This window comes from Falco naumanni, chromosome 11 (assembly GCF_017639655.2).
Source record: "Falco naumanni isolate bFalNau1 chromosome 11, bFalNau1.pat, whole genome shotgun sequence".
Lineage (NCBI taxonomy): Eukaryota > Metazoa > Chordata > Aves > Falconiformes > Falconidae > Falco > Falco naumanni.
This window is the reverse complement of record NC_054064.1, coordinates 4,031,063-4,054,532: the sequence shown is the minus strand read 5'-3', so window position 1 is coordinate 4,054,532 and position 23,470 is coordinate 4,031,063. Positions and strand designations below refer to the sequence as shown.

The window sequence follows — 23,470 nt, the reverse complement described above, 5'->3', positions numbered from 1 at the left end:
CATGTTGGTGAGCTTTGATTGGTTCTGGCAGCTTTTTATCAAATCTACAAGTGAAAAACTAATGAACTTGGGGAAGGTTCATGGACCAGGTGCTTCCAGCAGAACTGGTGCTCCAAATTCTGGATCTCAGAATACAGGAAACCGTGTAGGCGCGTGAATTGATTTGGTCTCTGTACCCTGAGTCCCAACATACTAACTTTTATAAAGGTATACGTGTTTTATGCTGAGGACTCGGTAGACTGTGCTAGAGGAAGAGAGGAAACAAGTGGGCTCTGGCCTTCAGTAGGATTGTTTTTTCACTATAGAGCTGTTTGAAAATTGGAATAAAGTTGTTTATAATCTGTGTTTTCTAAATTGGATCTTCTGAATTGCATTTTTTTTATTTCTTTTACTAGAACCACCCAGGGTTGTCATTTCACCTAAGAATCAGACTTTTACAGAAGGCTCTGAAGTGTCTATTAGGTGTTCTGCAATGGGTTATCCAAAGCCGACAATAGTATGGACACACAATGATATGTTTATTATTGGTTCGAGCAGGTAGGGCTTACAACTGTCTCTGTTTTGGTTTTTTTTTTTTTTTTTTTTTTTTACCCTATGTGAGAAAGCAGTTTTGAGGAATGCCAAAACACTCTATTTCTTTCACAGGAGTCTGACTGTTTCAAATAGCACCTCAGCCTTCACTTTTATAACTTTAATTTCAATTTTCTTATCTCTAAAATAGAAATAATTCAGTTTTCTTCAGAAGGCTTTTTACAAGATTAATTTAAACTCTTCACAAAATGCATTGATATCCTCTGGTAGACATAATAATATTTTGTTGTTTATCATGAGAACAAACCAGCAATACCTTTTTATAAACCATCTAGTCATGTTGCTGCTTTGAATGTGGATGTAACTGTTACTCTTTTTTCTTTAGCTAATCATTTTGGTTGGTCCCTTGCATGTTCCTAGGTATAGATTGACCCAAGAAGGCACCTTAATCATAAGGAAGGCAATTCGAAAAGATGCAGGGATTTATGGTTGCTTGGCAAGTAACTCAGCTGGGACAGAGAAACAGACATCCATCCTTACGTACATTGGTAAGTTAAAGAAACAATGTAGTGAAGTTGAAAAAAGCAAAGTAATACATCATCAGGGAGGAACTGTTAAAATTGGAGCTATGCAGATCATACTGGTAGAAATTTCAAAAAACTCAGACAAGATGTTGAACAGCTCAGAAATGTCACTTGTTTTTTGTTCACGTCTGAGTAGTGTTGTTAGGTGATATTTGGGGCTTACTATTTCTTCCTTATGGTATTTTTAAGAAAAAAAAAAAAAAAAAAATTGGATATTGAAGGGGGGTAAGCTTGCAAACCTGAGCAGGTCTTTGGAAGAGAATCATGTTTCTGTAAATTCCTGTAGCATGCTTAGCACTCTGGAGTCCTCATCTGAATTGTGTCCTCTAAACACTATTTTAATGCATTGATAGCAGAGTACATACGACGTCTGGCTGGAGAGGAAGAGTGACTTTTAATCTTTCTATTTTTCTACATGTTAAACTTTTCTGATTCTATCCTTAAATTCCTTGTCTATTCTGTGTTTGATCCAGGTGCTTTGAATCAGACTTTTTCATGTTTCCTAGTGTTTATTTATCATCTTACATGATTTTTAAGCATGTTTGACTTTCAGTGCAAATATTCTTCCATATGACAAGAGAAAATTAAAGTCTTTTGTCGTTTATATCTTAAAAATGGGGTATGCTTTGGATGAGGAACTCATGTTTTCTATGTTGTTTCTTTTTAGAGGGCCCAACATTGACCATAGCTCAAAGTGAAATTCTGGTTGCTCTTGGAGACACAACTGTTATGGAGTGTAAAACAACTGGAATCCCACATCCCCAAGTTAAATGGTTTAAAGGTGCACTTATTACTCCTTGTTTGGTTTATTTATATTAGCAGGAATATTTTGAACAGTGATCTTGAAGTGACTTGGTTTTCTCAAAAGCTTTACGTAGTGTTCAACTAGTGACTGATGTGTGACATTCTTTAAATCTAGAAGATACGGCACTTGACCTCTGGGGCATAAATTTTTGCTTGTGTTTAAATACAGTGAATTAACATACTGTAGCATAATTAATAATAATTTTTTTAAAAAAGCTGAGCCTCTTGTGCCTACTTAAATGAGGTTTGTTCTTCCGTCAGAGAATGTTCAGCTACAAAAATTGTAAAACATTTTTCTGTTTTTTCCTGTTGGATGTTTTCTCTAATTCTTTTGCAACATCTAGGAAATTTTTATGTTTCTTCTTCCGAATCTCAGAGGTATCTACTACAGTTTTTTTAGTAGTGAGGCAGTATATTGGTTACCAGAACTGCAGAAGTTTCTATAGAGTTAAATGGGAGTTAGAGAATCCATGTCTCAAGACTGAACATTTATTCTCAGAAAAAACAGCTGACTCCAGTGTGTGGTTGTACAAACCACCTGCCTACTGATTTTCTGGAAATAATCCTGTTAGGTATTGCTAACGGATAACTTATCTAGTCCAATATTCCATCTCTGACAGTTGTTGGAGGGAAGCACAAAACTCTGTGGTCTGTTTGCAAATAACCTTCCCTCAAAGGAAGCTTCTTCTGCACTCACTACACTTAATGGATGGGTTGTATTTTAAAGCAGGAGTCAACAGGCTTTGATATTCATCCCAAAAGAGTACATGTGGGCCAACTTTGAATGTTTACACGTCATGACAGTGGCTCCCGCTGAGCTTTAAGAGGTAGCAGACCTGTTTTCTAGGTTTTGTGGAATTCTCAACTTGGTACAGAGCTGGCAGACAAGTGGCCACCACATGTAGCCTCTAAATTAAGAAGGAGAAATACAGCTTGGCACAGTGTCCTGATGCTGATCTCTGTCCAAAGCTACTTGGGTTTGTGTTCCCCTTATGAAACAAATAAGTAAAAAAAGATTGTATCTAATGTGGTAATGAGTTTTTTCACTCAGTTGAAAGCAAGTCAAAGCACTCATCTGCTAAATGAATACAGCCATGCTGTGAAATAATCTCAAACTTGGACAATGTTTTGTTGGGATAATTTTGATATTGTTATATTTCATTGACTTTTTTCTATCTGAACTTTAGGTGACTTAGAGTTGAGGGCATCGGCGTTTCTCATTATTGATACTCATCGGGGTCTTTTGAAGATCCAGGAAACACAAGACCTGGATGCTGGTGACTATACCTGTGTGGCTACCAACGATGCAGGGAGGGCTTCTGGAAAGATAACTCTGGATGTGGGCTGTAAGTACCTGGCTATCTAGACAGTAAATACTCTTAATTGCCGTGTTTCTGTATCTGATCAGTGGTGCCTCGGTTATCTAAACCTTTCTCACAAATACGTGTAAGTCTGTGTGTGTGCTGGGGACAACCTTTTGGTGGTGTTCACTAAACAGTTTCCTTGTCCTGTTTTGACTTCAGCTTTCCTTCACTTTTGCTTCTTTTGTAAAGCATAAAAATTATGAGGGGGAAGAGAGAGGCAGAGGGGGAGGAAACTGTTCAAACCTCAACCTAATGTAATTCTCAAATAGAGAATATATTATACTAACTTAAGTTACTGTGTAAGGTTATTGAAGCCTAGCCCTTCCTCTCCTCTTTCTCAAGTTCTAACCGCTTGTTGCCTGACACATCACCTCTTGTTAGGTGCTGTTCCTGTCAGGCACATACACTGTTGGAAGCAATGAGCAACACTGCTTGAAGGACACAAGGAGTTTAACAATACTGACTGTTAAAGGAAACATTCACACAGACGTGGGTACCACTAGGTTTGCTTTAATCCCAGCTCAGAGCTGGGCCACCACCCCAGTGAGTGGCAGAGAACAAAGGGATACGGCACAGCTTATATACACTTATCAAATCATTAGTCAATGTCCAAAGTTTTTAGAAGTTTCCTTTGGTCTTGTCAGTTCTGCGAATCCATCACCTGACTCTGTCCCAGTTGATTCATCTATTTGGTTCCAGTCTCTACCTTGGTTCCAAGGTCCTCCTGGGATCATGATCTTCTTTCTGCCTGCTTTAACTCACACAATCCTTCAAGCACACTTAGTCTCTGAACAAGCAATTCCTATTCACATATAGTAATTTTTTCTAGAAACACCTGCGTTTCTGAGAGCACCTGTGTACACAAATTGATCATCTATTGTTTCTCTATTCTCCCACTGATTAACTTGACTAAATTTTAAACCAGCCTTGGATTAGGGCTATATGAGGGACAAGGCCTGGTTCTGCCATTTAGCAGCTTCAGCACATTAAATTTCTTAATTCAAAATAAATTTTCTTTAACACTAACACTGAGTATGCATGTTTGTCTGATGGGGTGGCGGCATCTTAATTTTTTTGAGATATTTAGCTCATTTCTGGCCTCTCTATTGTAGGTACAGAGCATGCAAGGGTGCTTTTGTAAGGTATTGCTAGAGGTGGGAATCTGTTGTTAGAAGAATAACTGTGCTTGAGAGAACATAAGTTTAGGTTGTCAATACTTTGAGCAGAATGCTAATGTCATGGTGCAACCCCAGTTCAATTTCTGTGTACTCTCTGTCTTGTTTCCCCACACCCCAGCTCCCCCAGTTTTCACGCAGGAACCCAGCGATGAATCTGCGGATATTGGCTCAAACATCACACTGCCGTGCTACGTGCAGGGTTACCCAGAACCAAAGGTTAAGTGGAGGCGGCTGAATGGTGCTTCCCTTTTCTCAAGACCATTCGCAGTTAGTTCCGTCGGTCAACTCAGAACAGGAGCTCTGTCCATTAATAGTAGGTAGACTGAACTTTTTTAAAAAAAGATTCCAGAAGGAAACACGAGACATGCAATGTATTTAAGTTAGTATACTGCTTTATAAAATCACTAACTTTGATAAAAATCCAGTCTTTTTCCAGAGATTGTGTTTCTGATACTGCTTTGTTGCTTTTGATGTTCAGTTTGTTTTCCCAAGAGTTTGTAAATTCAGTTGTGTTTGGTCATTGGCTTCATTCTTCTTCACAGAAATTATTACACCTTTGTTTAAATACATGTGGGCTATGGTCTCTGTTAATACTGAGGAGCCATGAATTTTCTTTTCTTTCTTTTTTTTTTTTTTAATTGAGAGAATTGTTTCTAAACTCACTCTTTTAGACTTAGACAAGTCCTAATTTGGGTAATAATTAAAAATTCTGCAAGTGGCTTCGTGACTTCGGTTACTTCAGAGCATTTCAGTCACCCTTATGCTAATTGATGTTCCACTATTTTCTTAATCAGCTGTTTTTATTCCTTTCTAGGCATAATCAGGCTGGGTGAAGTAATTCCTTTCTACTGTACATATAGTACAGTAACTCATGTCTTACGTACTATTTTGTGGGTTGGCTGTTGACATACAGACACACATATGTAGTAAGCAATATTCCATGGTCAATGCATTATATGCTAGTGTATGTACACTTAGATATAGAGTGTACTACCACATACTATTTATGCATATTATATACTATATTAAAGTATATGCAATAGATGAAGTGATGAAAAGTATCTCATATATATGTATGTATGTAATGCTTTTTTTACTCAAGTGCTCATAAGTTGCTTCTGTGCATGGTGACAGATGAAAAGGAATGATTTGGCTGAAAGCGAATGATAAAAGGATAGGGTATTCTTGTATTGCAAACTTTTCAATATCATTTCAGACACTGCAATTAGATCTCTTTTTTTTTTCCCTCCCCTCTAGATTTGTGGGTCAGTGATGAAGGAACTTATATCTGTGAAGCTGAGAACCAGTTTGGAAGGATTCAGTCGCAGCCAGCCACCATCACAGTAACTGGCCTGGGTAAGTGGTTAGTGTTGGTGATGACGGTGAAGGGGAAGCCTGGCAGCATTGCAGTATGTGGAATTCACTGGATGAGGCGATAGTTGGTGGTGTTTGTACAATAAATAGGACACCTGTGGGTTATGTATGTGAATCAGAAGACATTTGCATGGAATATTGTAATTCAGTGAATTTTGTGTGTTAGAACATTGTCTTTTCGAGTGGCTACATTAATTTGAGTTAGTTCCTCTATGCTTTATAACACAGACCTTAGAAAAGTGATTTGTATTATCTTCTGTTTCTTATTCCTAAGGAAATTTATTAAGGAATAAAAAATCACCATAATGATTAATGCTAACGTGGGGTTTCTGCCATTTAATTAATCTAAAAAAAAAAAGGAGGGGGGGCAGCAATGAACTTGCTTAGTTCAGTGTGTTGACAGAACTGGGAAGGAATCTTAGTGATTCAAGAAGACAATAAATGTCTAGCTTTGACAATAGCTGTGCTGTTAAGGAGTTGTTTATAATCTCAGTTGGAGAATTGGCAATAAAAGGAAAAATAATGCTGTGGAATGTATACATTTGTGGGAGGATAAGAAAGGAGTCCATCTGCCATCAAAGAAAGCATTTGTTAACTTAAACCGTAGTGGGAATCTGTAATGCTAGTAGTATTTGACAGACATGTTTTTATCTATTTAAAAGTGTTATTTAATCTCCATGACTTAAAATTAATTTACCAGGCATGTGCCCAGGAATGCTTTCTGTTGGCTTTTTACAGAGCATGCAGAATTCTCTGCTGGGCTGTTAACCGCTATTCTAATCCTTTAAAATTTTATGCCCAAAGGAAATTACCACTTATTTCTTGTCCACTCCAGACCTGCTACTTTTGTTCTTCAATACTTGGTCCAAGTAAGGAAAAATAATCTATCAACTTGGTATCAGGGGAACATGAGTTTTCAGGGAAATGCTGGTTTGGATCTGATTTCAGCTGGACAATGTCTTCCTTTTGCTGCCATTCCTTAGTCTTTATGTTACCCCACCCCTTCAATTGTTTCTTCTTTTCTTGCCTGCATCTTTGACATTTCAGATACCGAAATCCCATCTGATATTTTTTGTCATAAAATTAAGTAAGTTGGAACTCTTACCTGTTTTTTGATGGCAATGTCGTCTTCATATGCCGTTTTTCCTTTCTGTTTAAATTGTATAGTTTTCATTGTTGGAAATGTTTCTTGCTCTATATTTGTGTAATACCTTGCTCAAGGAGACCTTTGTCTGATGCTGCTGCAAGTAGCATTATTGACAGGACTGAAAATAAAAATTTGAATTTAATACTTTACATGAATATATAAAAATTCCTAATAATGTTTTCTAATTGTCTCATTTAATGAAGTTACACCTCTGATTGGAGTAAGTCCACCCACAGCCAATGTCATTGAGGGGCAGCAGCTCACTTTGCCATGCGTACTGCTTGCTGGAAACCCCATTCCAGACCGGAGGTGGATTAAAAACAGTATGGTGGTAAGACTGTTTTGTTTCCTGTAAGATTTATTGGCAAAGGAAAGCTACAGCTGACATTTCAAGTCACGATAACAACTTGGTTCAATTTACAAAAGTTGATGTATAAACTGTGTGATAGGTTTTATGCTTAGAAATAAAGATGCTTTGTGCAATTAGACTGGCTTGCTGGAAACGAGGATCTGATGTCACCCAGGTGAATTACAGCAGACAGCCACCACTCGGCAGGAGCTGCAGCCTCCTTGGAAGAAGCCAGCTGGCTGTATCTGTAAGGCAGTAGCTGCTTCTGAGTTTCTGCAGGTGCTGTCATTCAGAGTACAGCCATGCCCCTGAGAAATGATAATTTATTACTGTTCAAAATATGGAAGTGGAAATGTGGCATCCTGACAGTTACACCTCACCGAGCACTGCCCATGCTACAGAATTTCTAACTCTGAAGCATAGATGAGGGAATAGGAGATGGTAATGGGGGATGTGGAGGTCTATAAAAGGACTTGGAACCAATATATTTGTGATTTGTCCTTTTATCTTCTATTTTACTTACTTTTAAAAGCAGTTTTATGCATTCTCGTTAGCTCTTGAATTTCAGCCTTGGGCTCTGAATATAGGAATGTTGGTGGAATATACCTACCAGAATGACAGAAATGCTGGAATTTAAGCCCTGGTAACTGAAAAGCATTTCTTTTCCCCTGTTTTTTGTTGTTGTGGGTTTTTTTGAGTTTTGTTTTTTTTTTCTTTTTCCTTTAAATAAAGATACCAGAAGATTTCTGTAGATTTAGGGTTTAACATGACCTTTTTAATGTGATTTACTGTTGCTGATGGGATGAGAGAAATGTCAGTATCCCTGTACCAGATACTCCTTTCCCAGTGATGCACTGCTCAGAGCATGAAAATGTGTGTTTTCTGTTCCCCTTGGGAGCACACTGGTGCCAGTTTGTAACTCCTGCAGACAGAAAGGTGGCAGAGCCACGACACCTAGGTTACTTGTCCGAGTGAAGTTTAGTTTATTTAGTAGTAGCCAAATTACTCATTTTAATATCTCTGTGAAGGTCTGTTTTTTTATCTTGCTTGCTAATGTCTCCCTAAAGCCCTTCCTTCACAGCTGTAAATAAAAAATGTCAGCAAAGTTTTTATTTATTGTCACGAATCAGAACCCTGGCACTACCTGACCATTTGCTTGCTAGAGTTTTCTGCTCAATTTTTGTATCACTGGGAATCATTGACCTTTTCTTTAGACTGTGTAAGGGCAAGTAGCACAGGCTGTAGCTTCTGTGAGAAATACTGGCAGGATCGTCCTTGTGGAGTTGCTAATTCCTCTGTGTAGTAGCGCTAGTTTCCTATAATTGTAAGCTTGTGGCAAAAGCTACAGTCCAAGGAAAGTGTTGGAGTAAGTTATATTTAGAAAAGAATGCAGCTTTTTCCGAGTATGGCATGGCTGGAACAATTTTTCATTTTAACAGCCTTTCTGTAAGGCAAGTCTACGTTGAGCTCATGGACTGTTTTTTGGTTGGTTTTTTTTTTTGTTTATGTTGCTATAGGGTATATAATTCTTTAAAAATTACTGTTTGCTGAAAATTGAAACTTTCTGTCTTTCACGATGGTATCTTCAGAGCTGATCTACTTGATGGATATGGCAAGTTAGAAGGTTTTGATAACAATAATGATTTGATAATAATAATAAAAAAAAAGATCTACTTGTTGAAGAACAAGTCACTGCACTTATCAAGAGCTCATCAAGGATCAAATTGGGTTAATGGAATAACTGATAAAAATGCAGAAAAATAAGTCAGCTACATTTGTTTTTGCTTCAGTGTGTGATTGTAAGCATGAGTTACAGTTCTGTAGGTGTTGTGGCAGAGCAGATTTGCTGTTGTAGATCTTGATCTCACTTCAGCAATAAATATGAGCTGCTACCAGAATTCTGTTTTAAAATCAGCTTTTTATGAAAGGTGGACGGTAGGAAAAAATCTGCTAAAATTCTCCAGGAACATATAATTTTTAAGGATATGAAATAGTCAAATAAAGCCATGCTGCATCCCAAAGTAAATATTATCCACAAGTATTTTTTTCAGTAAAAAGTCACACCACTCTTTTGGCAGCTGGTTCCCAATCCCTACATTAATGTTCGCAGTGATGGAAGCCTGCACCTTGAAAGAGTTCGGCTGCAGGATGGTGGCGATTATACCTGCATGGCAAGTAATGTTGCTGGGACAAGCAACAAAACTACTACGGTTAATGTGTATGGTAAGGAACACTGTCTTGTTGCTTTTGTGCTGAATGTAAGATGAGAGGGCATTTCTTGCAGCACCTTTCACTAGAGGTTTTTGGTTACAGTTATACTAATCTCTCAAATTTCCTCATATGTAATGATGTTACTTCGTAAAGTAACACGGTGAGAAATTGGATCCACTGCACAGGAAAGAACCGAGCAGTTGAGACTGTTTTTAAAAATAAACCAAAAATGACACCATTTTGTCATTGTAAAAGATCCTAATTTTGAAATAGCTACAAAGATTGGGCTGTGCATTCTTCATCTCTGGCTTTATTAACAAAACAGATGCAAGTGGGAGTTTACTGGAAAACCATGAAAAACAGTGCTGGGGGGATTCAAAACTCATGTAAGAAAGCACAACTCATGGGAGAATTAGAGTAAAATGAAATATGAGTAAGGCAAAATGTGTTTGTTTTGTTTATTTTCATGCCCCACCCTCCGCCCTTTCTTTTGCTTTAATTAAAACATACCCCAGACTACACTGATAGCAAGACAAAGTGTTAGTATTTCTGCTGAAGATATTTGTATTCACTCTGTGTGGGGTCACAACCACATGTTTTACAACCTGACGTTTTCTCATGTGTTAAATTAATCATGAGAGATTGATTTTAAGCTTCACTGAAGATGCTGGAACATCTTTTTATGTTAAGACGACCATTGTTACACAGAGAAATGCTCAGCATCTGATCCAGTCTTCAATGTCAGCACTAGTTTTTGGAATATTTCAATATTCTGATATCTCAATAACTTCAGAAAAGAAAGGACTACATTTCTGTGTTTTTAGAAAGATCTAGTATTGGTATTACAGCCTTAAATATGATCAACTTTTTTTCTATTGTTAATTTAAAACCACCTCAGCAGGGGAGCAAGGGTTTTTGTTTTCTCTGCTTACTGATTTTGTGAAATGATCTGGTATTAGAAACCATTGCTGCAGTTAGCACAGCTTTGTAGTATTTGTAACAAAGATGAAGTAAGCTTGGAGTGTGATCAGTTCTTCACTCTCTTATCTGCTCTGTTCAAAATATTGTCCATTGGATTTCATGAAATTGATTCAGCAGCAAAAATGCTGATCCTGTTCTCATGAAAGGTGCTGTATAGGTTGATCTGTGTACAGTATCATTTCAGGAAGCTGAAAATGTTGTCAGAGGATAGTGTGACAAAGAGTTTCTGAAATTATTGCAATCAGCTATGTGAAATACCTACAATTAGTCTAAAACTGTGTGTACCTAATACAGTGGTCCACCGATGGCTGACGTGCTTTATTACAAACAGGTATTTATTCTGTCATGAAAGACTGGAGAGTAGAGGGGGAAGTGGCTGGTCATTGTCAATGTCAGGGTTCGGCAGAAGAGGCTGAAAATTCCCAAACCCTGCTGCCTGTGTGAAGTGCTAATTAAAGTAAAAGGATTTTGTTGTAAAAGTTGTGCCATGGTTTGAAATGTCTCCTGCATGTGTTTAATCTTGGAATTTATTTTTAGTTCTGCCTGTTATTCAGCATGGACAGCAGATATTCAGCACCATTGAAGGAATACCAGTAACGTTACCGTGCAAAGCAAGTGGAGTTCCGAAGCCATCTATTGTCTGGTCCAAGGTAATTTCTCATTTCTGAGCTGTTCATGGTGAAAGATGAATTGAACACATCATTTAGTTGTCATGAAAACTGTATGCAAGAAACATGGCCAAAAGCACAGCTGAGGGACCTGGACCTCTCTATTTATTTATATGTGCTTTTGTTTCTTAGAGCAGTGCTTTCTGGCAAGGGTCCAGCCACAGATCAATGTTCCGTTCTTTGGAAGGGCTTTGTTTATTGCCATATCATTATGTTTTTAACACTTTAGAAATTGTTCATATTCCTGCTGGGGGTTGATAGTTTGAGATTAGGCAATCTGCCACAGATTGAATGTTCGTTTTTGTTTTGGAGCTTTTCTTTAAGGTGTGTGGGGGGGTTTTGTTGGTTTTTTTTTTTTTGCTGTCTCCCCCTACTTGAAGAGCATAATTCCTGGTACTAAACTATTCAGGGTACATTAACAGCTCACCCGCCATTGCTGTGAAGGCACTGTTGTGCCTCAGAAGCTGTGCGGGTGTAATGGATTGGGACCTTGTGAACAGCTTTGTTTAAAAGAAAAAAGAGCACGCAGCTGACTGTTGGTTTGGGAGGGAGGAAAACATGGGAGGAGCGGTTTTTCTTATCACTGATTCAATACAGACAAGGAAGAGTCAGCTATCTAAGAAACATTTCATGTAATGTATGCAAGATCTGCTTTGATATCAGAAACCAATGTCAAAATTAACTCTTGAAATCTTGATTTTTTTTTTTATTTATTTTAAATATTCTTTGAAGATTTGTGGTCTGTAAAATGCAACAAGTTTTCTGCATGAGAATCCCTGCGCTTCTGCTCTTATTACTGCTTAGACAGTGACACTCAAGGAGTGTGAAAAGTTAGTTGTAGTTAGTTAATTCTTATAGATGGAACTTTGGGGCCAGGCTTCTTAGTTAATATAAAATATTTTGTCCATCTCAGCCATAAACAATCGAAGCAGTACTGTAATGTAAATTAAAATATTGCTCAATTTAGTCAGACTGCCAGCAAATTGTTTGGTCTACAGAACTGTATTGAAGAGCATGGAGCATATTGCACAGTAAGAAATAAGACCCAGTGTTATATTAAAAACACAGTATTCTTTATGTGAAGAATCGGTCACTGCAGTGGGGTAAGCTAGGGGACATGCTACAGGCACTAACAATTTTTATATTCCTTTAATAGTTTTAATGTTTTTGTAAGATTTTAGCACTGTAAGCTTGAGCTTTTATTGAATTAAATTATTGTAATTTGGTTTATTTTAGAAAATCCAGATGCTGTGGCTATTTTTTTTTCATTTATTTTTCTTTCCACAGAAAGGGGAAGTAATTCTTTCCAGCAATGTGAAATTTTCTGCAGGGTCTGATGGAAGTCTGTATGTAGTTTCACCAGGGGGTGAAGAGACTGGGGAGTATGTGTGCACTGCAACAAATGCTGCTGGTTATGCTACACGTAAAGTCCAGCTGACTGTCTATGGTATGTGTGAGCTACAATCACATGTAGTGCCATTGTCTCCCTCCTCCCGTTGCATTCTGTTTAGATGGTAAATCCCACTCAGATGGATTGTGAACTAAGATACCCACAGTGCAAACGGGATTTAAACTGATCCCTAATTAGTGTTTTTGACTTTGTCCTAGATCACTGGGTCCACATAGTAGGCGATTTTACAAATGGCTGTTACTGAAAGGTCTGTCCTTCAGCCATTATGATTCTCTTAAAACCTCCTGATACCTGTTACCTTGAGTTCATGTGCTAGGATCTTGGACTGATCATAATTTCATCTTTTATGGAAGTAGATAGGAAGTATCTGTATAGGAAAATAATTTCCTGCTGATAGAAGAATGAAAATCAATTAATCCCCCTGGTCCCAAAGCTTCCTAACACCTCCCAATATTAGAAAAAAAAAATGATTTAGGTGCACGCTTACTTTGCAAGGCATTTATGGCTTGTAGGTTTTGGTGCTGTAGTGTAACATAGTTCATGTAGTGGTTGCAAACTACCTGTGCAGCACAGAACCCAGGATATGGATGAACTATATACACTGGTTGCTATCCAGCTTCTTGGGTAGATAGTGCAGTCCTCCTGGTATTTGTGGTATTGCACGTAGGCATCAGCCAGTGTCTGGGCTACAGGCACTGTACGGAAGCATTACAGTGATTTATGTCCATTGCAAGCATGTCATTAAAAATAGGATTGTAATGTTATATGCTTGATAAAAAAAATAGAAGTTTAATCTGAAATAAAATTGTATGGTGTTACATTTGTACAAATATGTATATTCATTGCAGACTCTTAACATGTTCCATGTTGTAGTGAAACCTAGAGTATCCAGGCCTGGACACCAGCAAGGAAATGCATATGATAAACCCATAGAGATGTCAGTAATAGCAGGGAAAGATGTCACACTTCCATGTGAAGTAAAGAGCTTGCCACCACCCATAATTACCTGGGCCAAAGAAATGCAGCTCATATCTCCATTCTCTCCGAGGTAACAATGTTTGATGAAAACAAAAGAAAAGTGCATTTGTGTCTTAAGGTCTCACGATTTTGGAAGGGTGTATATTTTCTAATTGCCACAGGATCAATCAGAAGGTATTAAATTGTCCTGCATGAGGACTCTGTTTTACTAAGTCTTAAAACTCTCTTTCCAAAAACAAGAATGTGTCTCTTTCTGAAGGAAACTAAGACCATTGTACAGCTTCCAGTGCAATGTGTGTTTATGTGCAACCTCAGGAGGCTGAGACAAAAGAGATCCTGTTATATTAGTACTGCGGCAGTGCCAGAGACCCATGTAATCTGTGCCTGATCAGAAATGTTTAAAAACTGTTTTTCTTTTCTTAAGCACTTCATGTTTATGCTCAGGGGAGCGTTGTCTGTTATTCAGATGAAGTCTGAGCTGCCAGTAGAATATAGATGATGATAAATGTTTGGGAGTGTTTACAGGGGCTCATTGCTCATTGTGTTTTGGATCCAAAAACTCTCCAGATATTCTCAAACGTGTGAAAACATAGCTAAATGCTCATAAAAATGTTGAGTTGACAGCCTTAGAAAATGAGAAATTGGGGACTGTCTTGTATACATGAGCCACAATGTTGCAGTTCTTCCTTATTATTTTAGTACGGTACAAAGTAAGAGGAGACGAGTAGGTGATTATTGTCTGTGTGTTCCCAACTGAAGTGCCAGGCACTGTCACGGGGCGTGCTAGTGGTCTCTAGTTTTGAAGATACCTCTGAAGGGGTAAGGGCTACAGCTGTGTTCATAAACCAGGGAATGGTAATACTGGCCAGGTGCACGCTGTAGCGATTGCTGTGCCTGTTGTCCAGTGCCTCCCAGTGAGCCCAGTGGAAGGCGTCAGCCAGCAGCTGAGCTGAATCAAGGAATGGTGCAGAACTGAAGGCGAGCCTGTCTCTCCTGTGGCCAAACCGGCACCTCGGAGCTGCCCATTCCAGTGAGTCTGAGGCAGCTGCAGCAACTAATAGCTGCTGGGCCCACACATTTGGTGAAGGAGGCTTGTGCACAGAGATTTCTTGGTAGTAATCTGTGTGCAGTTGTTCTCTGTGTCCTGTGAGCACGTTGCATGCACTAGCAAAGTTGCATTCTTGGTCCCTTACTTGTCCTTGTTTTACCTCAGGAAACGTTGACAAATTAGGCTACTTGCTCATGGCTGTTGTGGAGAGATCCAAGTTGTCCAGAGCAACAGAAGTCCAGCTCAGCCCATTCCATAAAATTGTTTACAGATGTCAGCAAAAGTTAAAGAATTAGTCCAAACAAAATTGTTTGAGACCACCCAAAGATGATGTTGGAAATGTGACCAGTAAACAAAAGAAGAGTGAAATCAGAAATGAAGGATCTTTAATCAGAAAGCAAATGTAGTTAGTGGACAAAATTAATGGAAGTTTCCCCAGCAATTTATCTTTTGTTTGGTTTTTTGTTTGGTTGTTTTTTTTTTTGTTTGTTTGTTTTTTAGAAAAAGTTTAGAAAGAAATGGTCAGAAGAGGAGGAACCATAATATCAGACAGATTTGGGTGGGTGGCCTGGAGGAAATACACTTCACTTTCTATTCATCTCTCCAGGTTATTGCAATCCCAAAATTCACCATTTATGCCCTTATGATAACATTGTACTAATTAGTGCCAGAGAAAGGAGGACAGATAACATCAATTCCCACCAACTTTGCCTAAGTTCTGTATATAACCTTAAGTGCTAGACTTGAATTTCTTCTTATCTGTTCTTAGCTGTCACTTTTTCTTCCCTCCTCATTTATTTTCCCTATCTCTCATACTTTTGACTTCTACATAAGGTTTTGGCTTAGCTAGCCAATGTATCTTGTAATGTAACAAGCTTCTGACCAGAACTGTAGTAAAAATTAATGCTATGTACTTAACTGTTTAGTGATGAGTGACGACAATGTCTATAAACACCAAAACTGGTGGTTTTGAATTGGAATACTTTTCAGAAATCCCCCTCTTCTATCTCGAATCAATGTAACACCTTTTTTTTTGCCAAGGTGAAGTAGTATCAAAAGTTTAACTTTCTGACCTCACTGACCGGGGCTAAACAAAAATTTTTGACAGGAGGTTGAAGACCTCCATTTCTCTGCCTGTTGGTTTTTAATGGGTTTTGGTGGATTTTTTTTTGGTTTGGGGGTGGGTTTTGGGTGGTGTTTTTTTTCTTCTTTTTTCCTCATTTCTAGAAACAAGTCAGACTTTAATATGTCCTGTAAGTAGCTAGAACCTAATTTTGCAATTTAGATCTTATATTTTAGGTATTTGCTATGTATTCTGAATGTAGTGGCTCAGTAAAGAGTTAGAAAAAATATAAGTCATAGTTTAGTAATATGGCACGGTTCAGTGTGCCCTGTAGAATGGTGTTCTTTTAGCTTGTAATGATCATCAGCAATGTGTAAGTAGAGGTCATTCACCTTTCAATACACGTTTACTCAGTGTATTTTCTTCTTCTTTTTCCAGACATGCTTTCCTACCCTCAGGGTCAATGAAGATCAGTGAGACACAAGTTTCGGACAGTGGAATGTATATCTGTGTGGCCACAAATATTGCTGGGAATGTGACTCAGTCGGTGAAGTTAAGTGTGCATGGTAAGTTTTATCTTGAAGGATAATCATCTACAAGTTTCCTCATGGAATTTAGCATCATGCAGTGCTTCTCAAATGTTTGTCCTTATGTACGTTAAATACTATTGACCTATAGTCTTTCAGGTCATATTATCTTCATATGCAAGTTGTTGTTGTGGATTATGTGGAAAGGAAATATTGTATGCCCACACATATGTATACATATATATACACACATGCATACCCCTTCCTTTAATGTTCCTTAGACTTGTGGAAAACTTACAGCACAATATGACAGTTGACTCTTTTTAAGGCAGCCAGAAGGATTTTAGGAACTGAAAACTTCTGTTCTAATGCACTTGGATGTGCTCTGTGTGAGAGGTTTCTCAGCAGTTAAGTTTGCAAACAGTGGCTGTGAATAGCAGTGTTGGCTGAGGCTTACAGCTGCCCGCCAACGTGAAGGGAGTCGCATATCCAAACTCTTACGGTAGTGCACGTCCGAGTTTGCTTACACGTGCTCAGGTGTGAAACCAATGTGCAACTGTGTCATCTGTGAGGAGGCAGCTGCCTCTGCCTTTGTGCACAGCTGACTCCATGCTCTCTCATTTATTCCTCCTCACCTGTGTCAGACAGAAACACAGGAGAGTGGGTGCCACAGCCGTGGCCTGGCACAGCCCAGAGGATACTGATAGATAGTAATTGTGGGTGTATGGGTACTTCTCTTGTGGTTCATGTTCATCTCGTTTGGAAGTGTTGCTGCCAATGCCCACTGCCAGCACATGTCTTTGATGTGGATCACACTGCAAATGTACCAGGTTGGAACTCCTGTCCCCAGCAGCTCTGAAACCTTCCGACTATGTGAATTCCATTGCAGTGGCTGTAACAGACAGCTGTCTGGTGCTGTGTGTAGGAAAGTCTCATATCAGTGCACATCTTTGTTTATCTGTAATTGTAAATTAACAGAGAGTCTGGAAAAATGGCACTTGTTATTGTTTCAGACATTCTTTTAAAGTCTTTTCATTGCCAATGATCCTTAGAAAGAAAGACAAACATTGTGGCAAAAGAATTGTGGTGGATTTATATTATTCTTTGGGACCAGCAAAATCTCTTCCAGTCATATTTTGTCTCCTTGTCCGAACTTGTATTTGGAAGCATACAAAGATCAGGGATTATGGGAAGGAAATTAAAATGTCAAAAGGAAAATGTGATTAACTTTGTCATAAAAGCTTTTGAATTGTTTTGTGTTATGGAGAGCCAGTACCCACAGCTCTTCAAATCTGCTCAGTATAATAATGCTACTCTATTCATATGGTACTCAAGCAGCAGAATTTGAAATGTAGCTGCTTCAAATAATTTAAGCACTAGGTTGTCATACATCCTATTCTACACAGAGAACATGCAGGTCTGCTTTCTTAGTCACCTGGGGGAATTTGGTTTCAGTGAATAAAGGACATTTCCTAAAATGACAAAAATGGAAAAGAGTTTCATAGAATGGTTTGGGTTGGAACGGACCTTCAAAGGTCACCCAGTCCAACCCTGGGACATCTTGAACTAGATCAGGTTGCTTAGAGCCCCGTCCAACGTAGCCTTGAAAGTTTCCTGGGATGGAGCATCTACCACCTCTCTGGGCAGCCTGTGCCAGTGCTTCAGCACCCTCATCATAAACAACGTCGTCTTTATTTCGATCTAAATCTATCCTCTTCTAGTTCAAAACCATTGCACCCTGTTCTATTGCAACAGGCCCTGCTAAAAAGTCCGTCCCATCTTTCTTATCAGTCCCCTTTGAGTATTGAAAGGCTGCGGTAAGGTCCCCCTGGAGCCTTCTCTTTTCTGGGCTGAAAAAACCCAGCTCTCTCAGCCTTAAGAATGATATTGTGCGTCATTTTCTTCACATTACTGTAGACTAAACTTGTCTTCCTTAGTTCCTCCAAAGATACAGCGTGGGCCTCGAGTTTTGAAAGTCCAAGCTGGCCAGAGAGTTGATATACCCTGCAGTGCCCAGGGGATCCCTCCCCCATCAATCACTTGGTTCAAAGGCAGCAGTGCTGTGCCCGTAGATGGTGGGCGGTTTGTCCACAGCATGGATGGAGCTCTAGGCATCAGCAACGTTCAGCTTCCTGATGCTGGAATCTACAAATGTGTTGCTAGTAATGCAGCGGGCAGCGATGCAGCAGAGATAACAGTACAAGTTCAAGGTATTTATATTAGGGCTGTAATCTTGCCTCCTGCTCTGGCTAGGTATGATTTCACGCTGGTGCTGTGTGGTTTGTGTTTTGGGGGGCAATGTGCTTCGCTGTTAGCTGTGACATGATGCAAAATCCAAATCTGTTTTAGCTGTTTCATTCTGATGTTACTTAAGGAAAATTAGAACAGGCAAGTAGTGTTCAGAGAGTTTGCAGAAATAAGAAAAAGTTTCATGAGCTGAAACTGAGCTCTTTACTCAATCAGTATGCCGTTGAAATGGTGACAGGGCAAGAGTGGTCAATGTGCCAATGTAAATATGTAGTATAACTCCTCACTTGATGGGCTGGCATACGTCACTGTAGCATGACTGACCTAAGCTAAGCAGGAATTATTTCTTCTTTGTAATAGTCTAAAGGCAACGTTTGGGTCCCTTTGGATTAGAGTTGCTGAGAACTGCTTGTTACAAAGAACTGCCACTAACTTTATTTGATTATAAATAATATTCTTTGTATAGTTTTAGTCCACCTGCAAGTTTAAAATGAGGTGCAAGAACAAAGGATGGAAGTAGTACTAATATGTGGTATGAGAAAAAACAGTTTAAATAGTGTTTTTCAGATTTTGCAGAAACACTGTCTTTGCCCTCAAAACAAATCCAGCAATTTAGAGAGAACCAACTTCAGTGAAATTTGAAAGTCTCTTTGTACTGCTTACTTTCTGATTATTCCTGTTGAAATCAAGACTGCTTGTGTAGTACACATTCTGATCAATCTAAAGAGGGTTATTGGAATCTGACCTTGTGTGAATGAGAGAGGCTTAGAAGCACTAGGTGTTGCCAAACTGTGTGTTTACCTTTGGGAGCAGGGGTCAAGAATTCTTTTGGGGTCTAATTTTCTTTCAGAATCTCCTACTATCGAGGATCTGGACCCTCCGTACAATAGTCCCTTTCAAGAAAGAGTGGCAAATCAACGCATTGCATTCCCATGTCCAGCAAAAGGTGGGTATTGTTACCACTTCCAGTGACAAAAGTATATTTTTCTGTTGACCATCGAAAGTTACTAAGTCTCTGGGTACTGCTTGGCATGGTAAAAATGTACCATCTGCACAGTATTTTCCATATATACTTTATACGGAAAAATTCAGACTAACAGTGATTTAAATAACCACCATGTGCAGAAGTTCTGTGGAAAGTCATTGCTAGCCAACAAGGATATTATGATGTTTAGGACTAAGATTTTTAATTTTAAAATCATACTGTAACAGTCAGGACTTCCTCTAAGTTTGAAAGCTCATGGCCTCCCTGTGAATTGTCTTTGGCAGTAAGACTTCTAGCAGGCAGTGGGAATTGCTTGAATTCTTATTTTGAGCTGAGGGAAGCGTTGCTTCATGTTTCACCTTTTTCTCGTTAGGTATTCCCAAGCCTGTCATCAAATGGCTACATAATGGAAGAGAGCTGACCGGCCGTGAAGCAGGGATTTCCATTCTGGAGGATGGGACCTTGCTGATCATAGCTTCTGTTACACCTTCTGATAACGGAGAGTATATCTGTGTGGCGACCAATGAAGCTGGAAGTGCAGAAAGAAAATACAACCTGAAAGTAAATGGTAAGTAATACATACAATGACTGGGGAACTGTTTTTGAAGAACATCTTCTCTTTTATTGTTGGAAATTTCACGCCCCAAATCTGCCCGTGTGCAGTTAAATTATAAAATCTAACCTGAGTACATGCTTAACTGTTGTTCTGGTACTGTCTGTACTTTTTCTGTTGTTTCTGTTCTCTGTGACTTTATGCACAAACCGGTTTTGTTTTGCTCAGAGTTAGATGCATCTCATTGGTAGGGGGCTCTAGTTATACTTGAAAACTTTAATGCAAATAACAAACGAAGACTTTTGTACTGTAGAAATTAAAGATTTGGGGATAGATCTGCATTGGAAATAAAAGTATGAGAAAAACTATTTATCAGAATGAAAATAGGATAGGAGAAGTCTTGCTGCTGATATTCTTCCAGAATCCTAATTGGAAAATAGAAACTCTACAGGTGGTCCTGAGATATATTTTGATGTTTTGCTTCTTACAGAGTACTTATATTCCAGCCTTGTTCACTTCCTATGATAGTTCTGACGCCTGAGCAGGATTATATCCTTATCTTCATTCTGAATTCCATTTTGTGCCAGCAGGGCTCATCAGTGGGGTCTGAACTTTCTAATCCACCAGTTAAGACCCTTTGCATTCGTAGTGGGACAAATGATAGGCAGATGTTCTTGGGTGTGACTGGAGCAGTGAAGAGGAAGGATGACTCTCTGGAATCTGCTTCCTTTATATGCTAACCCATGAGATTTTAAGATAAATATTAAATTTAAGATCAAAATTAAATCTTAAGGTTATTCTCTTAAAATGTTGATGGTGGTTGTATTTGAGTGAACTTCCCTGGGAGTCTGTTATTGGGCAAGAGAAGACTCGTTTTTTGCAAAAGAGAAGGACACAGGGAGATATGTCCAGAGCTAAAAGGCAAATGAAGATGAGATGTTGGGGAGGGAGTGAAAAGGGTCTTGAGAAATTCAGATTACAGTTGTCCTTGATGGTCAGGGGAGAAGAGGAGGAGGAGGTGGACATAGGAAATCACTGGAATAGAAGGCTTAATACATGACTTCGAGTTTTTTTTATAGTTCCTCCTGAAATCAGAGATCAAGAAAAGGTGACAAATACATCTGTAGTTGTTGATCACCCTGTAAGTCTCTTCTGTGAAGTATCTGGTAACCCCTTCCCAATCATCTCCTGGTATAAAGAAGATATCCAGGTATGTACGATTAACCTAATTGAAGTAACATAGCCATCATCAGTCAGTTTTGTGTTGGCTTTTGAGTGCTTGATATGAGAACTCATTTAAAGTAAATACACATACATGCCTTTATGTATATTTAAACTGCACTGAGAACACCCGTTCAGAAAGCTGCTCAATAAGTCATAAGTAAACTCTTTATTTTCATGATTCCCCTAGGAATTGCCCTTAGCAATCTCCCAGTATTGTAGATGCCAGAGCCCTTTCAGAGGGGACCAATAATGGTATTGTCTTCATTCTGTAGATGGAGAAATAACAACTTTTGCAGGTGGTTTGAATTCCTCATGATTATCCTTCAGTCCTACGCTGCTTCTTGTAGCTGATAAGTGATAGTTTAAGATGAGGAGAGACACCTTTATGCACCTTTGTGACTAATCATTACTGATGGATGAAGAACTCCTCTGGTTTTCCCACTCTGTATTGTATATTTAGCTACAGGTCATATTGAGTAGGTTGTAGAAGTTCAGGAGATTAGTGCTGTAACTGAAAGGGGAAACAGACTATTCTTAGACTAAAACTACTATTTTCTTATAAAAATCCAGCTGTAATATTTGGCTGATGTAACTTGGATCACATAAGGCTAATGTCTCGGGTTCTTTTAAGGTTGTGGAAAGCAGTACTCTCCAGATTTTGCACAATGGGAAGATACTTAAGCTCCTTAAAGCTGCAACTGATGATGCTGGACAATATTCATGCAAAGCCATAAATACAGCAGGAAGTTCTGAGAAGCTGTTTAACCTAGATATACTAGGTTAGTTCACTGGTTTTGGTTTTTTGTTTGTTTTTTTTAAAGTTGGTGATCTGAAACACAATTGATCTTTAAGAAGCCAATAAATTTCAACTCATTATAAATAGATGCTTCCTTTCACTGCCCATGAAACGTTGGCTGCCAAAGCACTCATCATGATGGCTTTTGAATACTTAAAATTTGCCGTTCTTGTAGTAACACAAAGTGCTGCTTTTCATTTCTGGATTTTGGTCTTTGGTACTTTGTTTCGTATTTTTGGGTGCACAGCAATCTAACATGGGAGTCTTCTTACATACAGTTCACCAGCGTAAGTGTGGAAGTGCTTGTCATGGTAAAAATGATGTTGTGATGTAGTCGAAGTCACTTTGCAGTGAAAACTAAAGTTGTTTCAAGGGAGTAGTATGATCCACTACTGCATTTCTTCCAGTTTCACAGCATACCTTTTCTGGTTAAATACCAATTCTTCTTGTAATGTTTGTCTTTTTAAAGTTCCACCGAGTATAATAGGTGCTGAAACCCCGGGTGAAATTGCAGTCGTCCTCAACCAGGAAATCAGTCTGGAATGCAGGGCCAAAGGCTTCCCTTTTCCTGACATTCACTGGTTCAAAGATGGCAAGTAAGTATATTATAACTTCTGATGTTTGTGTCTAGGTTATTCCTCCCGCAGAACATAGAAGAAGGTGGCGCACCCAGCAAGCTCTGCTTTTAACTATTTACTGTTAAGTTACTGTCATTAGATACAATTTGTAGTGGTGCGACGTGGGAAGTTCTTTAACCAAAAGTTAGCACCCTGCTTTTCTTCGTGAACTGTCCCATTGCTGACACTGGCACTTGCAGAGCAGATTTGTGGTATTTGAAGGCAGACAATGCTTGAGGCAATATAAACATAACCATTTCTTTGAATTTATTTTATCTAGATTATTTTAAACATACCATTAGTGAAGATACAGTTGTTTTGCTGACATGATTTTTTCATTGGTAAGCAGTACCCATGTCAAACATTTTTCTAGCTAGTGCCTTGTGCAGTTCTGCATATATACATTAAAAGTTTTAAAACATTTTTAGCCTGCATGTTTCAGTTCTTCTTCTCATCTTCCAGGAAAGCATACCAAGAGAAGAATTCTTGGCGACTTAAATATGAGCTGAAAAATAAAATGGGCTGTGTTTTTAAAAGGCATTGGTGTTTAACAATGTCGTTCAGTATAGGTACTGGCTAGTACTCACAGGTATTCTGAAGTGACAGTTCCTTACTCTTTGGTATTGATACGTTGACGCTTTCACGTAGTAGTTGACATTTTATTGTCAACAAAGGACTGTTGTGAACTAAGCAATTAGAAAAAGGAGCTGAGGTCAGGAATAGGACTCTGGCTCTGATGCTGGCATCCTGGATGACCTGAAAAAAGTACTTTTGTGTTTCAGTTTCTTCTAAAAACTAGGAATAAAGTTAATTAAAATAGTTTGTCACTT

The 23,470-nt window shown here is 38.7% G+C and overlaps 1 protein-coding gene across 1 annotated transcript in view; it reads left to right on the top strand.

Annotated features, from left to right (window-relative positions):
- HMCN1 (hemicentin 1) overlaps nucleotides 1-23,470 on the top strand; it is a 202,261-nt gene that overhangs the window by 83,876 nt on the left and 94,915 nt on the right. The window contains exons 12-29 of the mRNA XM_040610626.1: nucleotides 396-537; nucleotides 952-1,079; nucleotides 1,783-1,896; nucleotides 3,107-3,265; nucleotides 4,580-4,774; nucleotides 5,719-5,817; nucleotides 7,186-7,313; nucleotides 9,410-9,554; nucleotides 11,061-11,173; nucleotides 12,479-12,638; nucleotides 13,476-13,650; nucleotides 16,130-16,257; nucleotides 18,156-18,428; nucleotides 19,316-19,411; nucleotides 19,824-20,018; nucleotides 21,083-21,213; nucleotides 21,859-22,006; nucleotides 22,493-22,619. Of these exons, the coding sequence (XP_040466560.1) occupies nucleotides 396-537; nucleotides 952-1,079; nucleotides 1,783-1,896; nucleotides 3,107-3,265; nucleotides 4,580-4,774; nucleotides 5,719-5,817; nucleotides 7,186-7,313; nucleotides 9,410-9,554; nucleotides 11,061-11,173; nucleotides 12,479-12,638; nucleotides 13,476-13,650; nucleotides 16,130-16,257; nucleotides 18,156-18,428; nucleotides 19,316-19,411; nucleotides 19,824-20,018; nucleotides 21,083-21,213; nucleotides 21,859-22,006; nucleotides 22,493-22,619 (2,656 nt within the window). The remainder of the gene's footprint in view (nucleotides 1-395; nucleotides 538-951; nucleotides 1,080-1,782; nucleotides 1,897-3,106; nucleotides 3,266-4,579; nucleotides 4,775-5,718; nucleotides 5,818-7,185; nucleotides 7,314-9,409; nucleotides 9,555-11,060; nucleotides 11,174-12,478; nucleotides 12,639-13,475; nucleotides 13,651-16,129; nucleotides 16,258-18,155; nucleotides 18,429-19,315; nucleotides 19,412-19,823; nucleotides 20,019-21,082; nucleotides 21,214-21,858; nucleotides 22,007-22,492; nucleotides 22,620-23,470) is intronic.